Source organism: Diadema antillarum, unplaced genomic scaffold (genome assembly GCF_040938485.1).
Source record: "Diadema antillarum isolate AM-2024a unplaced genomic scaffold, OU_Dant_1.0 scf00000084, whole genome shotgun sequence".
NCBI classification, from domain to species: Eukaryota; Metazoa; Echinodermata; class Echinoidea; order Diadematoida; family Diadematidae; genus Diadema; species Diadema antillarum.
In genome coordinates, this window is record NW_027270973.1 from 508346 (window position 1) to 531756 (window position 23411).

The 23411-nt window shown below is 39.5% G+C and overlaps 1 protein-coding gene across 1 annotated transcript in view; it reads right to left on the reverse strand.

Moving 5' to 3' along the window:
• LOC139717887 (clathrin heavy chain-like) overlaps positions 1-23411 on the reverse strand; it is a 60317-nt gene that overhangs the window by 12566 nt on the left and 24340 nt on the right. The window contains exons 3-4 of the mRNA XM_071629375.1: positions 5450-5605; positions 467-591 (exon numbers count right to left, since the gene is read on the reverse strand). Of these exons, the coding sequence (XP_071485476.1) occupies positions 467-591; positions 5450-5605 (281 nt within the window). The remainder of the gene's footprint in view (positions 1-466; positions 592-5449; positions 5606-23411) is intronic.

Sequence of the window (23411 nt, forward strand, 5' to 3'; positions counted from 1 at the left end):
GTGGGTATGGTTTGGGGAGGGGCGGGGCTAAGTTTTGGGTGTGAATTCTTGCTTCTACCAAGCATCTTACATTTTAACCTCAATGCCACGTTCTCAGAAGAAGATAGCACAAAAACAAATGGAACGAGGCATGACAAGGCATTGCTGCTATTAATTTTTAGTCACAAGGAAGATTTAAAAGAGCATTTCGGGAGAGGTCATCCTGTCCAAGAAAAAAAATAGTCGATGAAGAAAATCTGCAAACACATTCATTAAATTTCTTTATAAAAAAAAAATAACCACCTCTACAATAACTTATCTCATACATTTACAACTGAATATATCTACATTAGCACTGTTGTGCACAAGTAGAGTTGATTCAAGTGATGTTGTGTAGTCACTGCTACTTGACATGATCCAAAATACATGAGAGTTTATGAAATTTGAATTCATTCCCTTGAATAAGTTCAGGTTCAAGAATACAAACCTCATAGTCGCGGTAGAGCCCCAGCACAGCAAACCAGCGGAAGGAGGGGTCAGCCTTGTAGCCCACAATTTGGCAGAAGTTCAGCCGGGCATGTCTGGGGAACGCCTTCATGGGACAGGAGAAGCCTGCAGACAAAGGGCACGGAAGAAAAAATGACATACACTACTGTAAGATACGCACAATAATCTTAGACAAGAATGATGACATGAGGTTAAAAGCTGATTAGTTCTTTATATTTGTATCTGCAAGTGATATCGAGCGTAGGTGTGTTCTGCTATGTACAATACCTGCATGATTTTTGTATATGTGTGTGTCTCTCTGTAATATTACAGTTACATCACGTGAATTTGACTTCAAGTGGTCGCATTGATGTTTTGAATGACTGGACCCTTGGAACACTTATCTCCCCATCATAAAATGTGGATAGAAGTTGAGGAAATTGGTACAAAGCTGAAATCTGAAGCTGAAGCTGAAATCTTCTCTTTCACAGCATTTCCTACAAAGACCAATAATCCCCTCCCTCTCCCTCCCTTACCCCCCCCCCCAAACCTATTCCCTAGGCAAACACACAAGGGTCATACCACATTTGCCAGCCATTACCAAGGTCAACTACTGTGGTATGGGCTGAGTTGCATTCTCAGAGACCACCTTTCACTACAATGCTCAATACAAGCAGACTGAAAAGCGAGCATGATTTTTTTTTTTCTCCCCCCCCCCCCCCCCCCTATCAATTTCTGGCATTTCAGTCTCATCCACCTGACCTTGGCCTTGGCTGGTCTACATCCCACTCCTCTTCCCACAGGAGAGTATTCACCGTTACATTATGCACTATGTTCTGAATAGTGTGAGCGGGTGGTTGTACAAGACCGTCATGGCTATGTAGTGGTGTTACCCATTATCTATTGTAACATAAACCAAACCCGGCTTGCCATGTTATGTTCATACCAACTGATTAAAGGGCAGTTCAGTTTATGGCCACGACCAAAGGTCCCAATGAAAACAAAAATAAAATAAAAAGATAAAAAATAAGCTACAATAAATATCATATCTATATATGCATATAAATGCAGTAAAACCTGTCTTAGCAGCCACCTGTCTATAGTGGCCACCTACCATAGATCATCACTAAAAAAATGTTCCCCTAGAGGAAAGCCATGACAAAGACCCTGTTTAAAGTTGCCACTGCTTTTGCCACCCTTTGGTGGCTGATATGTAGACAGGATTGAATGTATTAAACAGAACCTCCTGACTTCAAGCTGGAACATCATTTTCTTCTGTCAGCTGTATCAAAGCTTGCTCGATGCGGCCCAATTCTCCCCCTCCCCCCCCCCCCCCAAAAAAAAAAAAAAAAAAAAAAAAAAAACTGGATCTAGCAATCTTACAGTTGTACCTCCTTCATCTTTCCTTGATGCCATAACAGGAACGTAAGTAATCTAGCAGTCAACTTGGGGAAAACAACACTTCATACTTTCTTTATGGAGCAAAAGACATAAATAGCGAAACCTCACAAGGTGACTATGCACCTGTTTAAAAATCCACTCAACTCACAGAGTTCATGATATAAATTCCTTCACCTACAAGTGATTGTCGAGGAGAATATGTTCTTGCCAGGTGATTGTTCATGTGAATGTTAGCAATATTACTCAAAAGGTTAGGAGTGCATTTTGATATTTCCAGGATACAAAGTTTGTAGGTCTATTGAGGTAAAACAAAGAGGTAACATGGAGGCGTGCATTGTCCTATTATATGTCATTAGTGACCCCCTATGGCCTCAGAGGAAGTTTGTACTCTCCAAGCACTTGCAGTGTCAAGAAAGTGATTCCTTGTATTGTTCCAAAATTTACAAACAATAGTATTTTAAAAGAATATGTGACATAATCCCATTTTTGCCATGAACACCACACAAAATCTAGGTTACAAAGAGGAAGACATATCCTACTTTCATGTAGAGCTACACAACACGCACCACTGATCGCATGACATGTCATTATCATTATCATAATCATTATACTACATTGTATCATTACTATTATCATTACCACCACCATTATCTCATCATTTTGATTGCCTAATCATTGGCTGATTAGCAACAAATCATGTACTGTGCTAAACATTCGATTCAAACAGAATCTGTAAATCTCTTGTTGGAGAATGGCTGTAAATGACAGAAGAGGCAGGGATTATCGTTTGGTTGAAAATTAGTTATCATGTATGTACACTACACTCTCGTCATCAAGTCTACAACTGTAATAAACAATTTGCTTTGTAAATGACGCAGACAAATGAAGAGTATATCCCAAAATAGTGCACAGTCCCACATTATTTTGGCATTGCAAACAAAGTTTCTGCTCAGTGTTAGCTATCAGAATATTCTCTCTTTTCATTGAGATCAAGCGGCTTCGGTTCAGCTGGGTTTAATCGACAGCCATAACTCTGTGATATGTATTGAACTGTGCCACGCCCATCTAGCATTACAGAGTCCATTAAGTAATTAGCAAATTGCACTCACATTGTATACAACATGTAGGGGTATAAAGCAATGATACTAGTCTTTTCGAGTCTTTATGGTTATCGGAGGTGTGAGAGGAGGGAGGTGTATACATACTCACATATAGTATGCATATATACTGTACATATACATAACTGTAGGCCTACAACTGTACTGCATACAAAATATCAAGCACTGCATATGAATACATGGGATATTGTGTAAATTATGTATGAATTCATATAAGTAGGCGTGTTTGCTAGATGCCATTAACATGTTTACAAGTAAGTGTGCAAGCTTATTTAGACATTACAGTGTATATCATTACTCAATTTTCTATTTTTTCTTCTTTTACACATTCTTTTCTACATGTGAGCCTCCATTCAATATTATCTAGTGTCACTGTGACACTTGATCCTGAGCATACTATGTATTGACTCGGCCTACAGGATATGTGTGTACATTTCAGATGATTTCACTTTCATTATACAATGATACCCCCATAAATACTGGTTTCAGGGAAGCAAGTGAAAACATATGAAATATTCTGGGCTCCCTTATATTTCTAATATTTTGTTGTTGTTGTTATACTTCCTTTTTGCTCAAAGGACAGTTAATAACAACTCAGTATTCATAGCAGTGCATTAAATATTCCAGTGATATTCAACTTGATGCTACAGATGACCACACACAAATTAATCCCTGTAACTTGATAATGGCCCATCAACCATAAGCTTATTGAAGAAGTAACTCTTCAGCCCATAAACTGTCCCAAGCCACCATGTACACGTCATGCAAGTATGGATAATGTGTGAGTGTGTGTGTTCACTGCCTGGATCATATCACTTCTATCGTATCACACCACTCTGCAATTTAATCTTCACTAAATATGGCATACATCTGGCTACACCCATGCATAAAATTGTGTAATATCATTTCTCCCTTCTGTGACTAAACAGAATGACACTGCAAGAAACCTTGAAGTGCTAGAAGGGTTTCAAGAAACCTTTGAGTGCTAAAAGGGCATTTAAGAGGCTCCTGAAGCAAATTCATGATGAATGAAAGCACTCCCTGTCTTGCCTGGATATTCCCAAAACCAAGAGAATCAATATTCCCCGGAATGGATATGGCCGAATGGAAACAGGTTACACTTGTCGATGCTTTCAATCGAGATGGAGCTTTAAATAAACAAGAAACTACCTGACTATTGCTCATCCTTCTTGATTGGATGATACTTGAGTTGACACTTGATCTCTGACAGACATTTCCAAAGCTCATGGTCAAGTGTAAAGCCTGTTTATTCATTGAAAGGTTTGCAATTACTGAAATAATTACAAGATGTGCCTTAATAATAGCAGCAGCAAAGAAACAGCCAATCAGCTACAAACATTTAGGCTGTTGCCTTGGTGATAGTAATGATAAACAACTTACAATAATTGCGACGCGTACTTGTACAATGTAAAATACAAGCTCCCCTCAAGACAATTTGGTCAGACACTGCTTTGAAAACTTGTCGTGCCATTCCAATGCCCTACGCAATCTTGAGTGGTTGAGGGATTCTTGGCATGCGGAAAGAGAAATGATCACTCCTGACAGGACACCCCTGGGACGCGTGTTTACGACTGAATCTGGTTCACTGACCAAGCATGCAGGGAGAACGCTTGATATGACAGGGAAGCCGGTCTATTTAGCACACACAGACACATTGACACACAAAGACAAAAAAAAATACACACAAACACATGATTGTATATTCACATAAGCACAAAAATGCACAGAAATATGCACACCGTTGAACATAAGGACATACGTATGCCTACTCACACATACACACACGCACACACATTACACACATACAAATGTTACACACACACACACACACACACACACACACAAACACACATGCCCATCAGAAATGACGGAGCATCTCCCATGCCTGTGTTTGACAAATGTTTTTGTAAACACGCAATCTGAATGGATTTCAAAGAAATGCCAAACGACCAATGCCCTACTGCCATGGGAGATACAGTATCACTCTCATTCCCTCCAGTTTTCATGTAACTTGCAACATTAAAGACACTTGAATGACTTAACAGTCCTGCTTTTAGAACAAGTATGCACACATGTGCATAATGAGAGTACAAAGAGATAGCAAACTAAGGAAGGGAGCGTCAATGTGCAAATTTCACATTTAACAAGTAGAAGGATGGTTATCACAATTATGCAATCTGTTTTTATCCAGCTAACTCAATCTCCTCGCTGAAATTCAGTTGGTGTAAAATTTGAAATTGGTTCTGCATGCATTCATGAATATGACATCATCACAAGAAATGGGCACATTTCTATCAACCGCATAGGCCGTAATTCAAATTCGTTGAAATTTGTCTACAATAAAAAAAAAACCCTGTGTGCATTATTTCAATATATCTATTATATACTAAAGACGCAAACCCATTCATATGTTGAGGTTATGTGATAAACAAAGTGCTACCCACCTAGAGGTGAGAGATCCCAGTGGTAGATGAACTTTGACCCCACTATGCCGATGACATCATCGTTCAGCCAGGTCCAGTATTGCACTTCGTCTTTCATGTGGCAGCGATAGAGCTGCTTCTCTGCCACAATGTTGAATATCTGGAAATGTCTGCCAGCTGTGCATGTGCGTGTGGGGAAAGCAAATGACAACAAAAATGGTTCATTATTGCGGGTTGAAACTCAATTATATGATACACCAGTTTACTATAACTTGAAATAAGCATATTTATGCATGCTGTAATAATAATGATTGCACCTGCCTATCAAAATAATATAGCAATCTTGTAGTCGTATAACTCAAAATCAAGTACAGTACTGTGGATATATTTCCAGGATACACAGGTGAAATTCACTTCCTTTTCATGTACATGAAGGAATGTGTAAAACAGGCAAACAGCTTCCATATTTCATTCAAAGGTCACTAGCTGTTCCCGGGGTGCAGGAGTCTCTGAGCATCGGAAATTCTTTTTAACATTCCATTACCGTCTATTGAAATGCATTTAGAGTACCACCCATCCGACCGGCAACTGCAGGCTTGCACAGAATTGATGATGAAAACCTCCCGGTCATTAGAATGCTACCTGTCACTACAGATTGAAGCAAAATGCTGCTAACGAAATTGGATTGGACTAAGCAAGGCCGATCACTAAGGATGAAACTTACTCCATGTGTAGGTTGTATACTATCCCTCAACCCTTTCTTTCCTCTCCATATCTCTTGTATTGCAAAGTAGACAACACTTTATTCCTTCCTAATCCCAATCCTCAACCCCTCAAAAAAAAATCACAAATTCTAGTTTCCAATGTCAAATGATCTATATTCTTCATCAAATAATATCCTATGTTTACCCTGAGCATTGGAACTACAGTGTGGCAAAAAAAAAAAATGAAAAAGTTTGTCCAGCAAGAAGAGAAGCAAATTGTTGCTACAAACAAAATCTCTTGTCAAAATTCAATTTGGAATACAGATTGAATGAAAAGAAAACAGTCAGAATGCATTCAAAACATGAACATAGAGGAAAAAAGGAGAGACGATGTGACCTAGAAACTCCACTGGCCTCCTGTGGGAGATACATGTACAGCAGTCTAATTTGACTGGCTGGCTAGCTATCCAGAGCAGAAAATAGGTCAGTCAGGAAAATGGTTGGCATACATGAAAGATTAGAAAAGGTATGGAAAAATATTATTGTATGGAGGAAGAGAGAGAGTCAGACCAAATGCTAGATACACAAAATATGCAATATGCAAAGAAGAGATGGAAGAGGCGAAAATGAAGAAATTGGAGGAAAAAGATGTCAAAAGAAGAAAGACCGATGGTATAGAGGAGAACAGTAATGAAGAAAATTGCAGAAGAAAAAACTGCATAAAAGAGGAGGATAGGGCAAGAGATAACATGAATCTGGAATAGGGTTAGAGGGGGAAAATAGGGAGAGGAACTGGATAACAAAATGAGAGAATATACAAAGAAATGGGGAAAAGAAATGATATCTAAAGCATAGACAAACATGTGAAAAAAGTAGCCAAGGAGATTTACAACATGATGAAGAATAAGAAACACAAGAAAAAAAGAACAGAAGATAGAGAAATTGAAATGATAATGACGATAATGACAACAATGATACTATTACTAGAAATAATGAAATTATAATCATATTATGTCAAATCAGAACAAGTAGTTCAGGGAGAAGCAAGAGAAAGAGAAGATGAAGGGGAAAAAAGAAACGAACAGGAAAAATCAGAAGAATAAATAGAAGATGAACAATATGAGAGAAGAGTAGTCAAAGTGGTGAAGAAACCACTTTTATTGAGCTGGGCAGCAAACACTTTAGAAACAGTGAGGCCAAGGCTAGTGTCAAGTTTCTGGCTGGGAAGTTCTCCCTCTTCAAATTCTCACAGGACTTTCGATTTTGGCTCTCCTTTCACCAGCCCGCTATTCAAATCTAATTTTTTACTAAACTGCAGTTGTTCCCTCTAGTCACCCTGAATAGGGCTCTTTGTTATTTTCAGGACCCTGGGAATCCAAGCAAGGTTTAGGCACAGTACATAATATAGTACAGTCAAGTCATATTGTCTACCATGTAGCCTATACAACGTCTTCATTTCAAGAAAGACGATTTACTGTTATTCTTTTTTGAGTGTTATCATACACTTAACAATTCCATGTCTGACAGGTTTTTTTTCTAATATCACACTTTCAGTACACTGGGGTAAAGAAAAGAAAAATCATACTAAATATGGCAAAAAACACAAGAGATGGCAGCTTTGCAACAAAGTAGGCCTATTTGAATTGAACAAGTACGCAGCTGCTAATAATACAAGATTCTTTAGCAAAAGGGCATCAAAAACTAAAAGAAATGAATATGCAGATAATATCTTGATCAAAGCCATAAAAAGTGTTCTAGGCATACCATTTACTGCAGTAGACTTGATAGACTGAACTTTCAAACAACTGATGGCCGGCCATTGCAAGAATGACTTAGATCCTTGGCTTTACACCTCAAAGAAAATTTCAGAGCAAGTTTCATGAAGAATCATCAGTCCTCATTCCTATACAAAGAACTGTCCCTTCCTGGATTTAAAAACCAGTGATGTCTTTGGGACACATTCATGAGTACTGTGACTCAGATAAACTAGTTGTATATGGCATGCAGTGAACTACTAGTAGTAGCAACTATGCTCCCACATACCAGCCCCAATTTCATTTTCCACCTCAATTCCCCTCCTTCTACCTGAAGTAATAGCTTTGAACAAGTTCCTCTCACAATGACCCTGACTCTATCTGTCCCTCTTTCCAAAGGGAAAACTTGATACCTGGGAATTTTTATCCAAAAGGGATTTTTTTTTTTTTGCTACTCCTGAGATGTGTCCATAAAATTCTACCCTCAAAGCTAACTTGACAGGAGTTATCATCTATGACCCCGTTTACAGTGTGAGGCTCAGCCATGGCTCGGCCGCGGCTCGGCCCAGCCCCGCTTCAGTGTAAACGCGCAAAAGGCCGAATGCGAGGCCCAAATTGGCCTCGCATTTGGCCTTGCTCTGGAGGTGGTCTCGGCCGCGGCGAGCGCGAGCCCGGCCTTTTCTCAGTGTAAACGTAAACTGGGCCATATGCGCGGCCAATTTTAGTCTGGCTTCCAAACCCTCTGCCTGTACTATTTCGCTGTTCAGGATATCAACCCCCTCAACGTCGAAAACTAGTATAGTTTAAGGCGGTTTTGTCCTGCAAAGGATTTTTTCCTTCGGCAAAGGCCTTAGCGCGAACGACGACTTCGTCGCCACGGAATTCAGTTGGCAAAGGGTCTGAAAACCAGACAATACCAAATTGCGTTTGTTTACAAGCAGAGCGCCACTACGACAAAATATTGAAAGGTTTGAATTAAAAGCGCGGCCGAGCCCAGCAGTGTAAATGGACAAAATTGCGAGGCCTGGCTCTGCACTGTAAACGGGGTCTATGAGACCCACAGTAGGTTTGCCCATCAATAAAAAAAGAAAAGTTGGGGAATGTTGTACTCTGACAGAGTCTACAAACATCCCATTCCATCTACCCTCCCAGCAGCTGGCAGTCACGGTCGAAGAAGACAGTTTCCTGGCGAGAAGAATGCCAGCATGTGCCAGGAAAATATTTTTAGTGGAAACAGTCGTCGTTCCGAAGCCAATAGATCCCCAAATAAAACTTTGATGATGACAGTTTCTCATAAAAGGTAAGTCAGACACTCAGGGACCATTCAAACTTTATACCTGCAGCATTTGCTCATTTTTCTTCTTTCCCACTGAGACAAACCTGCCCTCATATCATTTTGACACGATACAACAAAGGCGCTCCTTGAAATTTGCTATTTCATTTTCAATTCATTTCAAATTTGTGGCTGAAAATGTGCTACTGTATTTCACAATGAAGTTCTATTGCAATTTTACAATGAAGTTCTATTGCAATTTCACTTGAAGATCTCAAAGAGAATACTCATAATAAAAGTCATGTTCAATTGAAGCAGCAGAAGAAAATAAACAACAACAGCACAATAAACTGCCTGCTGGAATATGAAACGACTATAACTTACCATAAAGATATCTGAATGTCAATAACATGCAATCAACTCGGAGGTCCCAGCAGAAAACTTGCCTCCTTGCCAGTATCTACCCTTCTTTAGGTATTTACACACACACACACACACACACACACACACACACACACACACATCCAGTTTTAGAAACCACATTCCAATTATTTGGTGCTGTACAGATTGTTAATCATAACTTTTAGTATTCATTCAAATTTGAATTATGTTATTAATTTGTATATAAAACAATACAAAGTAATATAATGCTCACATGACCACAGAATATTTGAAGGAATTTGAAATCACACAAGCTTCAACAAAACATTGTATACAATTACATGTATACCAATATTGACTTTGTATTTTGATAAATAAATAAGTGAGCGAATACAATTTTATTTTTTGAACTGTGTATGGAAAAGAGGAATTCACAAGAAAAGCATAGCTTGTAAATTTTGTGAATTACTCTAGGAGATAGTGTTCCATTAGGTCAAGTACCAGGAAGTAAATTTCTTCTCTATTTGAGCCTGTTGGTGTTCAAATACAGTTGTTTGTTTTGGCAGAAGTTCTAATAGTCTCTAAATTGCTACATGTTAAAATTCATCACTTATCCTTGAGTGGCATCACACTTCAGGAGATAAAAGTTTCTACTTCTTTCACAAATCAGCAAAATTTTGAACATTGTCAGACAGCTAATTTGTTTTGTGTGTATTTGATAAATACAACCAATTCCATTAAACTATTTTTTTTTTCAAATAAGATAGTCAGTGAAATTCAAAGAGATAAAGTCTTTGCAGCAAAATTTCACCAGGATTTGGTGGCTTGTAAAGAAATTAAATAGCCTTCATTAGACCAATGGATTATACTACTGGTGTCTATACAGGAAAGAGTGGAAGCAAGACTTACTGCAATCACCTACTCATACAGTACAGTTACAGAGAAAATGTTGCTCAAGCAAAACATGAATTTTTGTTGGCTGTACGTATACTGCTCTCCTAAAACGCTGTCCATGGGTTGAAACTGAGAAACTTCCCCCAAGGTTTCCTTTAAAAGTTGCCCTTCGAGGTTACCAGTGGTGTGGATATAGATGACTTTCTAGTTTCAGTATCATTTTTTTTTAAATAAAACATTGATAATTAAAATTGCTTTTATTTTCTCTTCACTCAAAACTTTCTCTTTGGGGTTTTGTCTCTTGCAAGAGTCTTAATCACATTAGCAGTGCTCTTGCTGGTAAAGGTGTAGAATTGTGTATCACTCTCATTTCTGTAAGTCATAAGCATAACAAATTAAAATGCAATCTTTACTTTCATGACATAATATCATTCTCTAATTTGGTTTTTTCTTATTTGAAGCTGTCAATCATCTCTTGCACCAACACTGAGTAGGGTTTCCATCTAAAAGGGATTACTTTCATGGCTGCCTTGCAGCAACATAATACAGGAAAATAACACAACATTAAAAAAAATTCCTTATTAATTCATCGATTAATGGAACATGTCTCATTAAACTTTCAATTGTACAGTGCACACTACATTGGAGGCCACTGGCACTTAGTAGGAGGGGGGAGGGGGGGGGGGGGGGCAAGGGAGGGGGGAATGAAATAAATAACAAATGAAGATGTCAGTCTTCCCACATCTTTCCAAAGTGGCTCTTTGGGGGAAACATACACATGGGCGAAAAAACTAGGAAATACAATTGTACATATTATTAAATTGTTGCTGCTGTTTACATTCATTCAGAGCCAAGATTGAGAGACTTTTCAACGCTCCAAATGACAAGCCTTCGAGCCTTCGTACAAGACTAAAAGAAACTCCCCCGCTGGCAACACTGACGTGCAACAACATTGTAGATTGATAGGTTTGTCTTGGTCTTTACCTCTCTCCTGAGAAAAGAGGTCCAGGAGACAAAGTATACTCCTGGGAAAAGTGCACTGGAAAACCCTCCATCAAAAGGAGAAGAAAGAGAAAAAAGAAGCGTATTACAGCAGTCAAAGAACTTTCACTGTGGTGGGATCTGAGTTTGTTTTTGTGAGCTTCTCACATGTTACACACAGCTTTGCCCCATATACACATTTCACCCGAAACGCAAGCTTTGCCTTCTGCAATATGACGACGACATCTGGATATTTCTTCATCACAGGCACTTACAACTTGCCTCAAACACAGCAAACACCATCTGTGCTTTCTGTTTCTCAATCAAGTTTTGGTTATTAATGATGACTTGTGGAGATGTTACCTCTCAAAAGAAAATGCTTTCAATATCACAAATATTTAGGCCTATATGAGGTTGATGAAAGTACAGTAATAGGGCAAACCACACTCAGCTTTGTACAGTGGTATACACACAGCATAACCAAGCAACTACAGAGGATTCGAACATCCAGTCAACATGGGACCATAAAAAAGAACAAATTACTGCTGGTATCATGGCACTGGCATACTTTTAAGGACTAATCATTTGTGACTGGCGACAATGGTTTCAGGCAAAAGTCGGGAATTTTGACAATTCACTTTTTCATTGAATCACATTGCCCATTTCCTAAGCTTTGCATTGATATAAAACACTTGTATTCTCCGACACCGTAAGTGGGCATATAAAGCAAAATATAATGCACTTTTTAAGTTGTTAGCCTGACAAAATTACGAGAAAACGGGCTTTGAAGATTCACCTCTTTCTCAAAGACAATGTCCGAGTGGCGATGCAAGGTGATAATCACCTATCCGTACGATGGTGCCAATCAAGATTAAGCTCCGCCTCTAGCAAACCACAGCGCCTTCTGATTGGTTCACTGAGAGAGTCAAATTTCCCGGGCACCTTCCTTGGAACTCGGCGTTTGGAGCCGACATACACAATGCGTTTCGCTCGGGTTTGTTCACCAGTACGTCTTTCAAGATGGCGGATAAGATAATCGCATGCACTGAAGCCTAATGGTGAGCGTGTGTATGGTGCACGCATTACCCAATGGCATTTTCACACACCATGCCCGTGTGTAAATGTCACTGAGCGGGTGGCAAATCCGCATCTGCATCTTTACAAATTGCGTTTTAATTGAGGTTGATTTGTCTTTAAATCATTAGGGACGTTTCGAAGGCAGAAAAAATAGCTAGAGCTGGCAAGGGTCTGGCTTCCTGTTTTGTTTTGTTTTGTTTTGAAGCCATGAATGTGTTGCATTGTGCAGTGGTGTATATTATAAAAAAACACACAAACACGATTAGGTAGTTTTCTGGTGCAATCTTGACATGCAGTATTTGAATATTGGTCATTTGTGATCCCTCCTTTCCTCTCATCTAATGTCATTTGAGTCAACCTGCTGTCATAATATTTACTACGAGTTGACAGTTTTGAGAATATCGTAAGTTTTCTTTTCACACAATTATGTCATATCGCAGCAATTGACGGATGAGTTTGGAGACCCTGCGCCGTAGCAACACTGGGCATATTGGCGCGGCGTTCGAAAGAAGCTCGAAACTGACGAGTGCGATCCAACATAGGGTGTTTAAAATTCCATTTTCGATAGGAAAAACTTACCTGGTAGTCTTATGATATGAAATTTAGTGTAGATGTAGAAAACATATCAAAGATTCGATTTCTGCAAAAGACCAAAATCGACAAATATAATGGTCAAAATCTTTGTACCCCGCCTAGGAGAGAATTTGCTCTTGTGACTTTTGCCTGAAACCGTTGTCGCGGGTCACATTTTGTTCACTCCCATAACCACAATTTGCAAAAACTTTCAAAACTTTCACTTCTGATCTCTGTAATCCATCTGCCTACTTCGCTCAAGTATGTTTAGAGACACTTGCACAGAACATGATGTCACTGTGATATCAAGTGAGAATAGACCAAGCCACCGCATCTGACGCCATTTTCACACAGGTTCAAAAATGTATAAACTGCAATGCTGAATTACAATTACAATTCGCATCATCTTCCTTACGTACAATCAAGGAAGACTTAACGGATTCTGCGATTTTGAATTTCAGAGCAAGGAGAGGAGGTGTGGCTTCTTTCTGAGTTACCATAAATCACTCTTGGGTAGTAAGTAGCACTCGCCTTGACTACAGTGCGAGCATTTGGAGAGCATCTTTTCTGTGGAAGTGGTTGAAATGTCACCATAAGCTCTGTCCCCAAAACACAATTTGGAGGTCAATCCACACACGAGACTGTTTCACTTTGTAACTTTTCTGGAAAATTGTGATTGGAAAACACCACTGGACTGATATTTGAGTCATGACTGGAATTACAATTCAAGTCACACTCTGCGATTCCAGTTTGCATACACATGACCACAATTTATACAATATTTGAATCACAATTCCAGTGATACATCATTAGAAATAGAATCGTTATTCAAATGACACACTCTCTGTACACGTCAAAACAATCTTAATGCCATATTCCTGTCGAATCCTGTGTCACTTACACATTACAGGATGGCAAGTAGCCAACATCTAGAGAATAATCTAGGAGAAACTAGAAATATCACTTAAGGTGATTAATACCCCCGCCCCGTGACGACAGTCTTACCCAAGGAATGATCTTTCCTTGATCTTCTGCCATTTAAATGCCATTACCATGGCAACGCAACTTCCGACACGTCCGAAAAATATGTCTTGCACATCTTCCCACCAAGACTATTGTGTGTGCCACATTTCATAAGCTTTTGTCAAAAACTGAGGAAGTAATTCAATCCACAAGATCTTTCCTTGATCTTCCACCATTAATATGCCGTTACCATGGCAACGCAGCTTCAGACATGTCCAAAAAATATGTCTTGCACATCTTCCCACCAAGACCAATGTGTGTGCCACATTTCATGAGCTTCAGTCGAATACAGAGGAAGTAGTTCAATCCGCAAGATCTTTCCTTGATCTTCTGCCATTTATATGCCGTTACCATGGCAACGCAGCTTCCGACACGTCCGAAAAATATGTCTTCCACATCTTCCCACCAAGATCAAGGTGTGTGCCACATTTCATAAGCTTTGGTCAAAAAACTGAGGAAGTAGTTAAATCCGCAAGATCTTTCCTTGATCTTCTGCCATTAATATGCCGTTACCATGGCAACGTACTTTCGGGTACTGTCAAAAAATGCGTCTTGCACATCTACAACCAAAGGCACACATCTGTACCAAGTTTCATGGAAATTGGGCAAAAACTGAGGAAGTAGTTTGCAACACAAAATTTTCAATCATTTTGGCTCATAATATGTGAGCTGTTACCATAGCAACATACTTTTTGTCACTGTCAAGAAATGTGTCATGCTGACCTATATCCTAAGACAAACATTCAATATGAATTCCATGAGAATTGGAAGAACACTGATGAAGCAGTTTTGCCATGAAGCATTTTGCCCTATATTTTACCAATAACATGCCGTTACCATGGCAACGCACTTTTTGCCACTGCGGAAATATGTGTCTTGCACATTAACATATTCAGATGAACATCTGTACCTAATTTCATAAAAATTGATCAAAAACTGTGGGAGGAGTTCGCGACGCAAGATTTGTACCCATTTTTGCCCATAATATGCCGTTACCATGGCAACGTACTTTTGGGTACTGTCAAAAAATACGTCTTGCACATCTACAACCCAAGGCACACATCTGTGCCAAGTTTTATGGGAATCGGTTGAAAACTGAGGAAGTAGTTCGCGACGCAAGATTTGCAACGGACCGACCGCCCGACCGCCCGACCGCCCGACCGACCGCCCGACCGACCGCCCGACCGACCGCCCGACCGACCGCCCGACCGACCGCCCGACCGTCCGCTGATTCCTATATACCCCCTTCAAACTTCGTTTGGCGGGGGTATAAACATCTTGTCCCATTCCCTCTTCCAGATGGAGACTGCTTGAGATATGATAAAACCTGCCACCCTACACCACCAATTGCAACAAGCATTCTTCACTCGCACAATGTAAGGAGGGGGAAAGACATTAGATGAGATTTCAGACCTGGTAGAGAACTTGTTTATAAATGTGTTTAGAAAGACACCTAACGCTAATATGCCTACTTTTGGAAGTTTGAAAGCAAAACTGAATCATATTTCCACTGTACAAGGTTTGCTCCATTCTGAGTTTGTATCAGTGATGTGAATGGTTGGACTCAACATAACACAACTGATGAAGTAAAGCTTGTCATGATCCTATATTCACCTCACCATTCAGCATGCATACCTATAAATCTCTGGGAATGTATCAAGAGATGTTTATTTGATCAAAAAATGTTGTCTACCACGTACAGTTGACAAGTAGTCTCACCGATGTGTCTAAATACAGAAACATAGAACAAACCTGTCACACAAACATAATCATAATAAGGATTATTTTGCAAGTCTGAAACCCCTGTCTTTCTTTATTTCTTTCTTCATTCTTTTTCTTGTTTTGCTATTTCACCCACAAACCACTCGAGCTCTAAGTAATGCCCACTCTTGAGGGAGACTGGTAAAATTCACCTCCTCAAGACACCAGCATGTAAACAGCAATCTACTCCAATCTATCTTATTATGTTTGCTTGGCCTAGCCAGGGCAGGAACTCTGCAGATGGAATCAACACATATGGGAAGGTGAAAAAAATACAGAAGAAGATGCAATGAAGAAGCACTGAAGAAAATGCTGAAGGGGGTGGGAAGGGGGGGGGTGTATCCAGTAGATCTGTTCGCACCATCATCTCAGAGGCAGAAGGTAAATCAATGACAACACCATGGAAGATATCTACTGTCGTGCAGCTCGAAAAAATTTTCCTCCGTACCACATCATCGAGATCCTCTTGAAGGGACCAGATATAATAAGACTGTCGGTGACAGCAGACTATCAAAAGAAAATTGTAAGCCCCTACCTGTTATCTGTTACTTCTGAAACCTCCCTGTACTATTTAGAACTTGCATTACAGCAGCAGCATGCAAGATGTTGTTGAGGAGAAGAATGTTAAGAACATGACCTTTGCGAGGAATTTGCTAAGTACTTAATACGTGTTTGTAATCAAACCAAAGAAGTATGAAAAAAATGATGTCCTCTTACAAATAACTGGTAAAAATTAATGAGTAATGTTTAGTTTGGCCAAAGTGTGCCCATGTTCACATCTGGTCACACATATTTACCAGATTCACCCATTTCCTGACTATCAAATTTCTTAAAGCTGTATTCCTTCTTCTCTGGATGACTATGGGGAAGTGTGAACAGACCCAATGTGCATGGCTCCTTCGTTCCTAGTGCCCTTGAGTCTAATCTCAAGTGCCTGTTCTATCTGCCTATTCACATAATGGACAAACCAGTACAGGGGGATGCTACTGCCCACAGAAGACAGCGATCGCTTAGAATTAAAGGCAGACTCCATGTCAATTGCGGGATTACAGTGTTACCACAAACCATAGGTTTTTGCACATTTTAAGTTATTCATCAGAAACTGCTAGGATCGAACAACCAGTATGTGAGTGAAAAACACAGTAAAAAAGATCCTCCTCAGAAGTGGCATTTTTTAATTAACTCCACAGTTTCATTCATTTATTTGTTTTTATTTAGTTTAATGCTCTCTCCCAATCTTGCCAGTTTTATTTTGTTTTTTGGTCATGTGACATCCATATGCTACATTCAAAGACAGCAGCTGGTTGTACATGCTCACTACGAACGAAAAAATAAAAATAAAAAAAAAGATGACAAAGAATTCATGAATATTCCCATTTTCCTTGAACATGCATATCTCCTGCTAAAACATTGGAAAGTTTTCTACAAATGTAAATAGTACATCAAAAATCTCTGGTTTTTCCATTTTAATTTTTTTTTTTCAATGTAAATACCCCTATGGTGTCCCTTGAGATAACTACTTGTGAAGAGTCACATCACATGAAACCATGCATACTAATACTGTATTTTGTGGTTAACACACAAAGGGTGATGTTTATGAATGCATACAGTGTAGTGTCCCATCCAATAACCAAATATGGACACTATTGATAAACTATAATCACAAGTTGTAACTCAACATTGATGAAAATATCAATCTTTTCTTCTCTTCTTTTCCTCTTTTTAAGGTTTTCAATGGGGGAAAATAAAAGAAATTTGAAAAAAAAAAGTCTGAGAGACAGATTCCTTTCAATGTTGTATCAAACAGAATAATCATCAACAGTTCCCTAACTTTCATCATAGTGAACTGATATAAGTCTATAACTGAATGTTGAAATATTTTCTTTGTCATTATTGCTACATTATACAGTTGTAACACTATTCCTGTCAACATATTATCATGACTTCCAACAAAGTATACTGAAACATTTACTCCAAATCCAAACTGCTTTTAAGACAGCAACGCATCAACTGTATCCCATTGTGTAAATGCCATCCAAGCTTTCATTATCCAACAGATCAACAAGAGGGCTGCTTCACCAATGCACACTGCATAACATGTGCCCTGCTTGCCAATCAATGTAGAGAATGCAGGCTTGTGTTTGATCAGCTGAGCCATCCAGCAAATTACTTCCACCACTCTCATAAAGCTTGCCACTTTATTTTTTTTTTCAAGCTGGAGTGTTGTCCTAGTCATCCAGAGACTCCAACTCTCCCGTTTTCGATGGGAGATCTCCCGCCGAAAGCCCATTTTTGCAAAATCTCCCGTTCTCCCGCTTGAGATTTAATTTCTCCCGCCCTGGCTCTGTGTCTCCTGCTTGAAATGATTTCTTACTTAATGTCATTGTATGTTGAAAAATAAGCCTTAGATAACACGAGAGAGCATCTAGAACCCCAGAGCTTCCAGGGTCCTTAGGCGGGCCCTGGACCCCGGCCGCAAAGAACTTCGCGCTTCGCACACATCAAATTGGAGTCTCCCGTTTGCTAGGGGTCTCAGGCGGGAGAATCTCCCGATCAGAAGGTGCTTGGGGTTGGAGTCTCTGGTCATCCATGGATTGAAGTAAACTTGATATCATGTACTGATCAGTCATTCAGTTTTGAGGAATGTGTACATGTATGTATGTGTGGGGTTTTTTTTGGGGGGGGGGGGATGTGTGTGTGTGGGGGGGTGAGAGTTCCCTATGCCCCCCTTAACACTTCATCATAAGATGTGGACATACCAGTACTGTTTCGTCATGTGTGTGAGTGAGCACACAGTTCCATAATTGCGGTTGTTGAGCATGAGTGCATGCTCCTGTTGTTGGTATTGTTGTTTGCAACTTCAAATTTAACTTTATATTATGAGTAACATTACATTGTAAATGTTGTGAGACTCTCCTTGTAGACATGAAAACATATCGTAAACACAGAAGACAAATCCACTGATTATTTTGATTGCTTCCAGAGAGCAAAGCTCTAGCTTGAGAACTGTAGCATGAATACAGTGCAAGGAATAATAAATTAACACTTGGTACTGCAACATTAGTCTCAGTGAAAGTTTGAAAACAAGATTCAAAAATATAGTTTTGGTGTTGGAACACTGGGTGACAGTACCAGAGGATATGATTGGACAACAATACAAAAAAAAAAAGGACATCTAGAATTATGAAAGAGCAATGGACCAACCACTTTACAGGGGGAATTTTACCCCAATGTCAATATCTGATGATTATTTTCCCTGCAGTCACCTCTTGTCTCCTCATGGTTCCAACACCAAAACTTTAAAAATTCTGCATCGTCCGATTTTCTTCAAACTTTCAATGTGATGTTGCTGCTTTCACTCAATCATTGCTCTTGGGGTTTATCTTCCCTTTAAAACATAAAGCCGAACAGTCCTCATATCAAGAGACAACTTCTATGGTTACCTTGCAGCCATTTGATGGTTGTTCTACGCCACAAATGGACCCTATTCAAATCCATTAAGACACCTCCTCCCTCCCCCAATGAATAAAGTAAGCCCTTTACACAATGTATGCACTAATATTTGAATTAACTCTGTGAGTACCACCTGCATCTCTACAGCATATGATAGAGTGGTGCTTTAAATCAGTGGTTTGGGGAGGGTTAAATGGATTGTACAGTACTGGTTGAGGTGAGATTCAGCTTGTAACATTTTGCGAGATATTTGGAAACCACTCTATGAAATGTTAAAAAGCATACAATTCTAAGGGGAATCAAAAGTTTGTTTGATGAAAATCGTTTTATAAATGACTGAGATATCCAAAAACAAGGGAAAACAAAGAGATCCTAATAAAATCCGTGGTCTGTCAATTTATCAGGATCACTTCTTTGGATATCTCGGCCATTTCAAGACCAAGTTTCATCAGATAAAGGTTGAATCCATCTTGGAATTACAAGCTCTTTCATATTTCATATGAGGTTTCTCATTATCTCACCAAAAAATGTTAGAAACCTAAAGATCAGTCTCAACCAAAACTATATATTCCCTTTAACAGCTTTCATCTCACACCATCTCCAGTTGTTGGTATTGTCTTTCCCAATTCTGTCAATCCTGTCGCCACACTATACAGGGTGTATGAAATTAATCTGCAATCCTGACGGCATTTACAGCAAAATTTCCGGGGACAGATTCCTATGCAGGAAGAATGTAAAGAAGGCAAATTTTTGATAATGGCCTTTAATACCATCTCCCACCCACTCAATTACTGCACACACAAGAGATCCTCGGCGGCATACCGTGCTGGATCAAAGTGTGGGGTTGGTTCCACAATCAGGTATCAGTTCCATAGTCACCATACACACACATATGACAGGAGCGCTACATGCACAGATGAGTGCAGGTCGGAAGATGGGGGAACCACCAGTGAAAAGCGGGCTCATTCTGTCTTTTTCTGATACATTGCTCCACACTAATGCCCTGGAATTTGTAAGAGTACAGAAGAAGCCATCAGACTAATAGGACATGTGCCTGTAGCATAAAACGTTTGCGGCTGGGATTGGGGGGGGGGGTAGAATCTTTAATGTGTGAGTAATGAGTACATTTTCACAAAACCTGTCGTAAAATTGCTTAATCAAAATTCCATCTTCTTTGAATGAGAAATTTACTCATTGTCAGGGTGTACTCCCAGTCATGACAATTTATGCATATGGCATATCAATACTTTATATAAACATTTCCTTTTTTTTTAAGAGGTATGATTTATCATTTGTAGAGAGAAATAGCTTAGATACAAATGGGATTTGTCGTGCGGATATTGGAAACACTGTACGTTCTTTCTCTATGTCATTCCATGCACGATACATAATGCGGGACGTAAAACCCAAAATTTTCATGATCATGAAACTTTCGGTATTTCGCGAGGAGCCACGAGTCACATTAGTAAAATGCATGCGAAAAGTTTTGTCAACGCCATCCAGTACATGGAGCATGCTTATAATTTTTCTGATGGTTGGCAATCAGCAAAACTTTCATGCAGTGGGAAAGGCTCAAATTCACAAAAGTTTTATGCCATGAATGTTTCTGGTTTGACAACAAACACTTCGTGGTCTAATGTGGGTTGCTACTTGCTTTGAATGCCCATGAAGTTGTTTGATAATACTCACAGATGGAATACTAATCTTCGCTCTGCTACAAAAGACGATCTTCACATTTTGTGCATGGCTACAAAATCGCATAAATTGGCTGTGGGAGAGGAATTATCAAGTACATCGACAGACCTCCACTCATACCGCTTAAAAAGCAGTTACTTCCAACCACACCTGCTCCCAGTCCAGCCTTTTCACCATTGGAATGAATCTACCAGATCTTAAAATGGGCCAGAACAGTGGATATGGTACAGACCACGAATGTAAACATATCGAAATGCTGCTAGACCAAATTGTAGATCTTCAGTAGGAGGGAGTACATTGAGTTTTGTAGCCTTCTGTTGTTAAATAATACTGAAAAGTTGCCATGAGGTGGAGCGAAACTTGCAATAACAGCATTCCACACCATCTGTAAATCATTTTCACATATTATTCACACTATCATTGATGATAGGCAGAATAATTAGTTCCGCACTAAAAGTTACATTCACACAGTGTTGTCATTCATTATCGATGGTAGGAATAGTAGTTACATGTTGGAGCTATGAGTTAAATTTGATGATAAATCTGGAAGTAACAGGCAAGCAAACGCCTGGCGACCAAGACTACACACCCCATGGCCAGGAGCAAAGGGTTGCCACGCACTTTTGAGAGACAAACTACCGCGAGGAGAGATTGGGTTGCGCTTCAATCACGGGACGCGGCCACTGGCAAATATCACCATGGGATGACGCCCCTTCAGTGATGGGAGAAAGTGGATTGCGGATTGCTTAGTCGTCCACAAATCATGTTTATGCTCCGAGCTAAAATCCTTCCATGCAGGATATTAAGAAGGCTGATCTCGGAGCTTTCGTGTACAGGCAAGGAATTTCTAAAGCACACGTTTAATGTCAAAGCAAGTGTCTGGTATCTAAAATTTACATTTAATTTGAAAAAAAAAAAAAGTCTTTCTAAGGTGTCATATTCTGGTTTGCATGTGTACATGCTTTCATTCAGTAGAATATGTCTATTTTTCCATTTTCAAGGCAAATTGTACAATAGGATGTTTATGTTTTTGGTGCATTCTGCCTAAGCTCTATGCTACTGTGTACGTGGATCATTAAAGGTGTACATTTGTATTTAGATTGTATTGAATTTTCCATTCATTTACCATGTGCTACAGGAAAAACAACCAATAAAACAAAATATGCTTTGTACATTACCTTAAATGACTCGACATTGACAAGGGAGGATATTACGCGGTTTCATGTGACTTGCCAACAGTCGTTAAAACCTCCATACATCCTTCTTTTCTTATCTTTAAATTGCCAACTGTCCAGTAGACAAGCCAGCTGTTTGTTTACCACCGTGAGGAAGCCGCAATTACCGTGCACCCGTCAAATTGATTTGTGCGTCATTTTTTCGCCCACGCCCATCACAAAAGCCAGCAGCCGTGGACGTAAACATGTTCCACTGATTAGAAGAAAAGAAAAAAAAAGAAGAAGACAAGGAGAACGAACAAAATGCCATTGGTCATCTCTCCATGATGACGGCGAGAAGTGAAGTAACTGGCAGGGAATGAGTTTCATCTCGCTGTTTGATTGTGGAGACCTCTTTCTACTGATGATGTTGTCTTGACCACTCCAACAAACTTGCAAACTGACCATCTGGATTGTCCTTTGATGTTCCATCAAAACACTTGCCCGAGAAGCCCCTGCCAAAGAGTGCTCTAACCAACTCGTGAAGCATGCTTATCACATGAGCAATTTGCTATATTTGTCGTTACTATGGTAGCAGCCAGACAACAGCCAATAAGCTCTGAGCATTTAAAGTGTTGCCATGGTAATATCATTAAATATTCAATTTTGGTGAATGCAAAACTTTTTATGTGCTGATAAATCACTTCTGTGGGTCCTTTTAACCCATTGCGAGTATACTGAGTATGACGAGTATACTCGGGCAGGGGTCTATGGGAAATGCGTGTTCTATATCATAGCAAAATCAGTCCGTCCTCAACGGGTTAAGAGTTGTATAGTATCCCCAAATTACAGTGTATTTTTGAGATGCATGATTTCCAGGATGGGAAAAAAAAAATCAATATAGAATAGAATATGTTATAAAGAACAGGGAGAAAAAAATGCTTGTAATCATGATTTATCTGTTTACAAAACCAGTATATCTAGAATTTATTCCAGACAGGTGCAGCAGCATAATTATGGCACCTCCCCCCCCCCCCCCCTTCCACATCATCTCTTTTCTCATTTGTATTCATGGAGTACACATTGTAGATGGTTAACATGACATGTACAGATTTCCAACTGACAGGGGATCCAAAAGGAGACATAGCTGCAGGGAACCCAACAGCATACATCACATCTTGTCACATCTTGTAGAGAAATCTGCTCATCTTCTTCTTCTGCTTCCTCCTTCTCCTCCTTTTCCTCCTCATCTCAAACAAT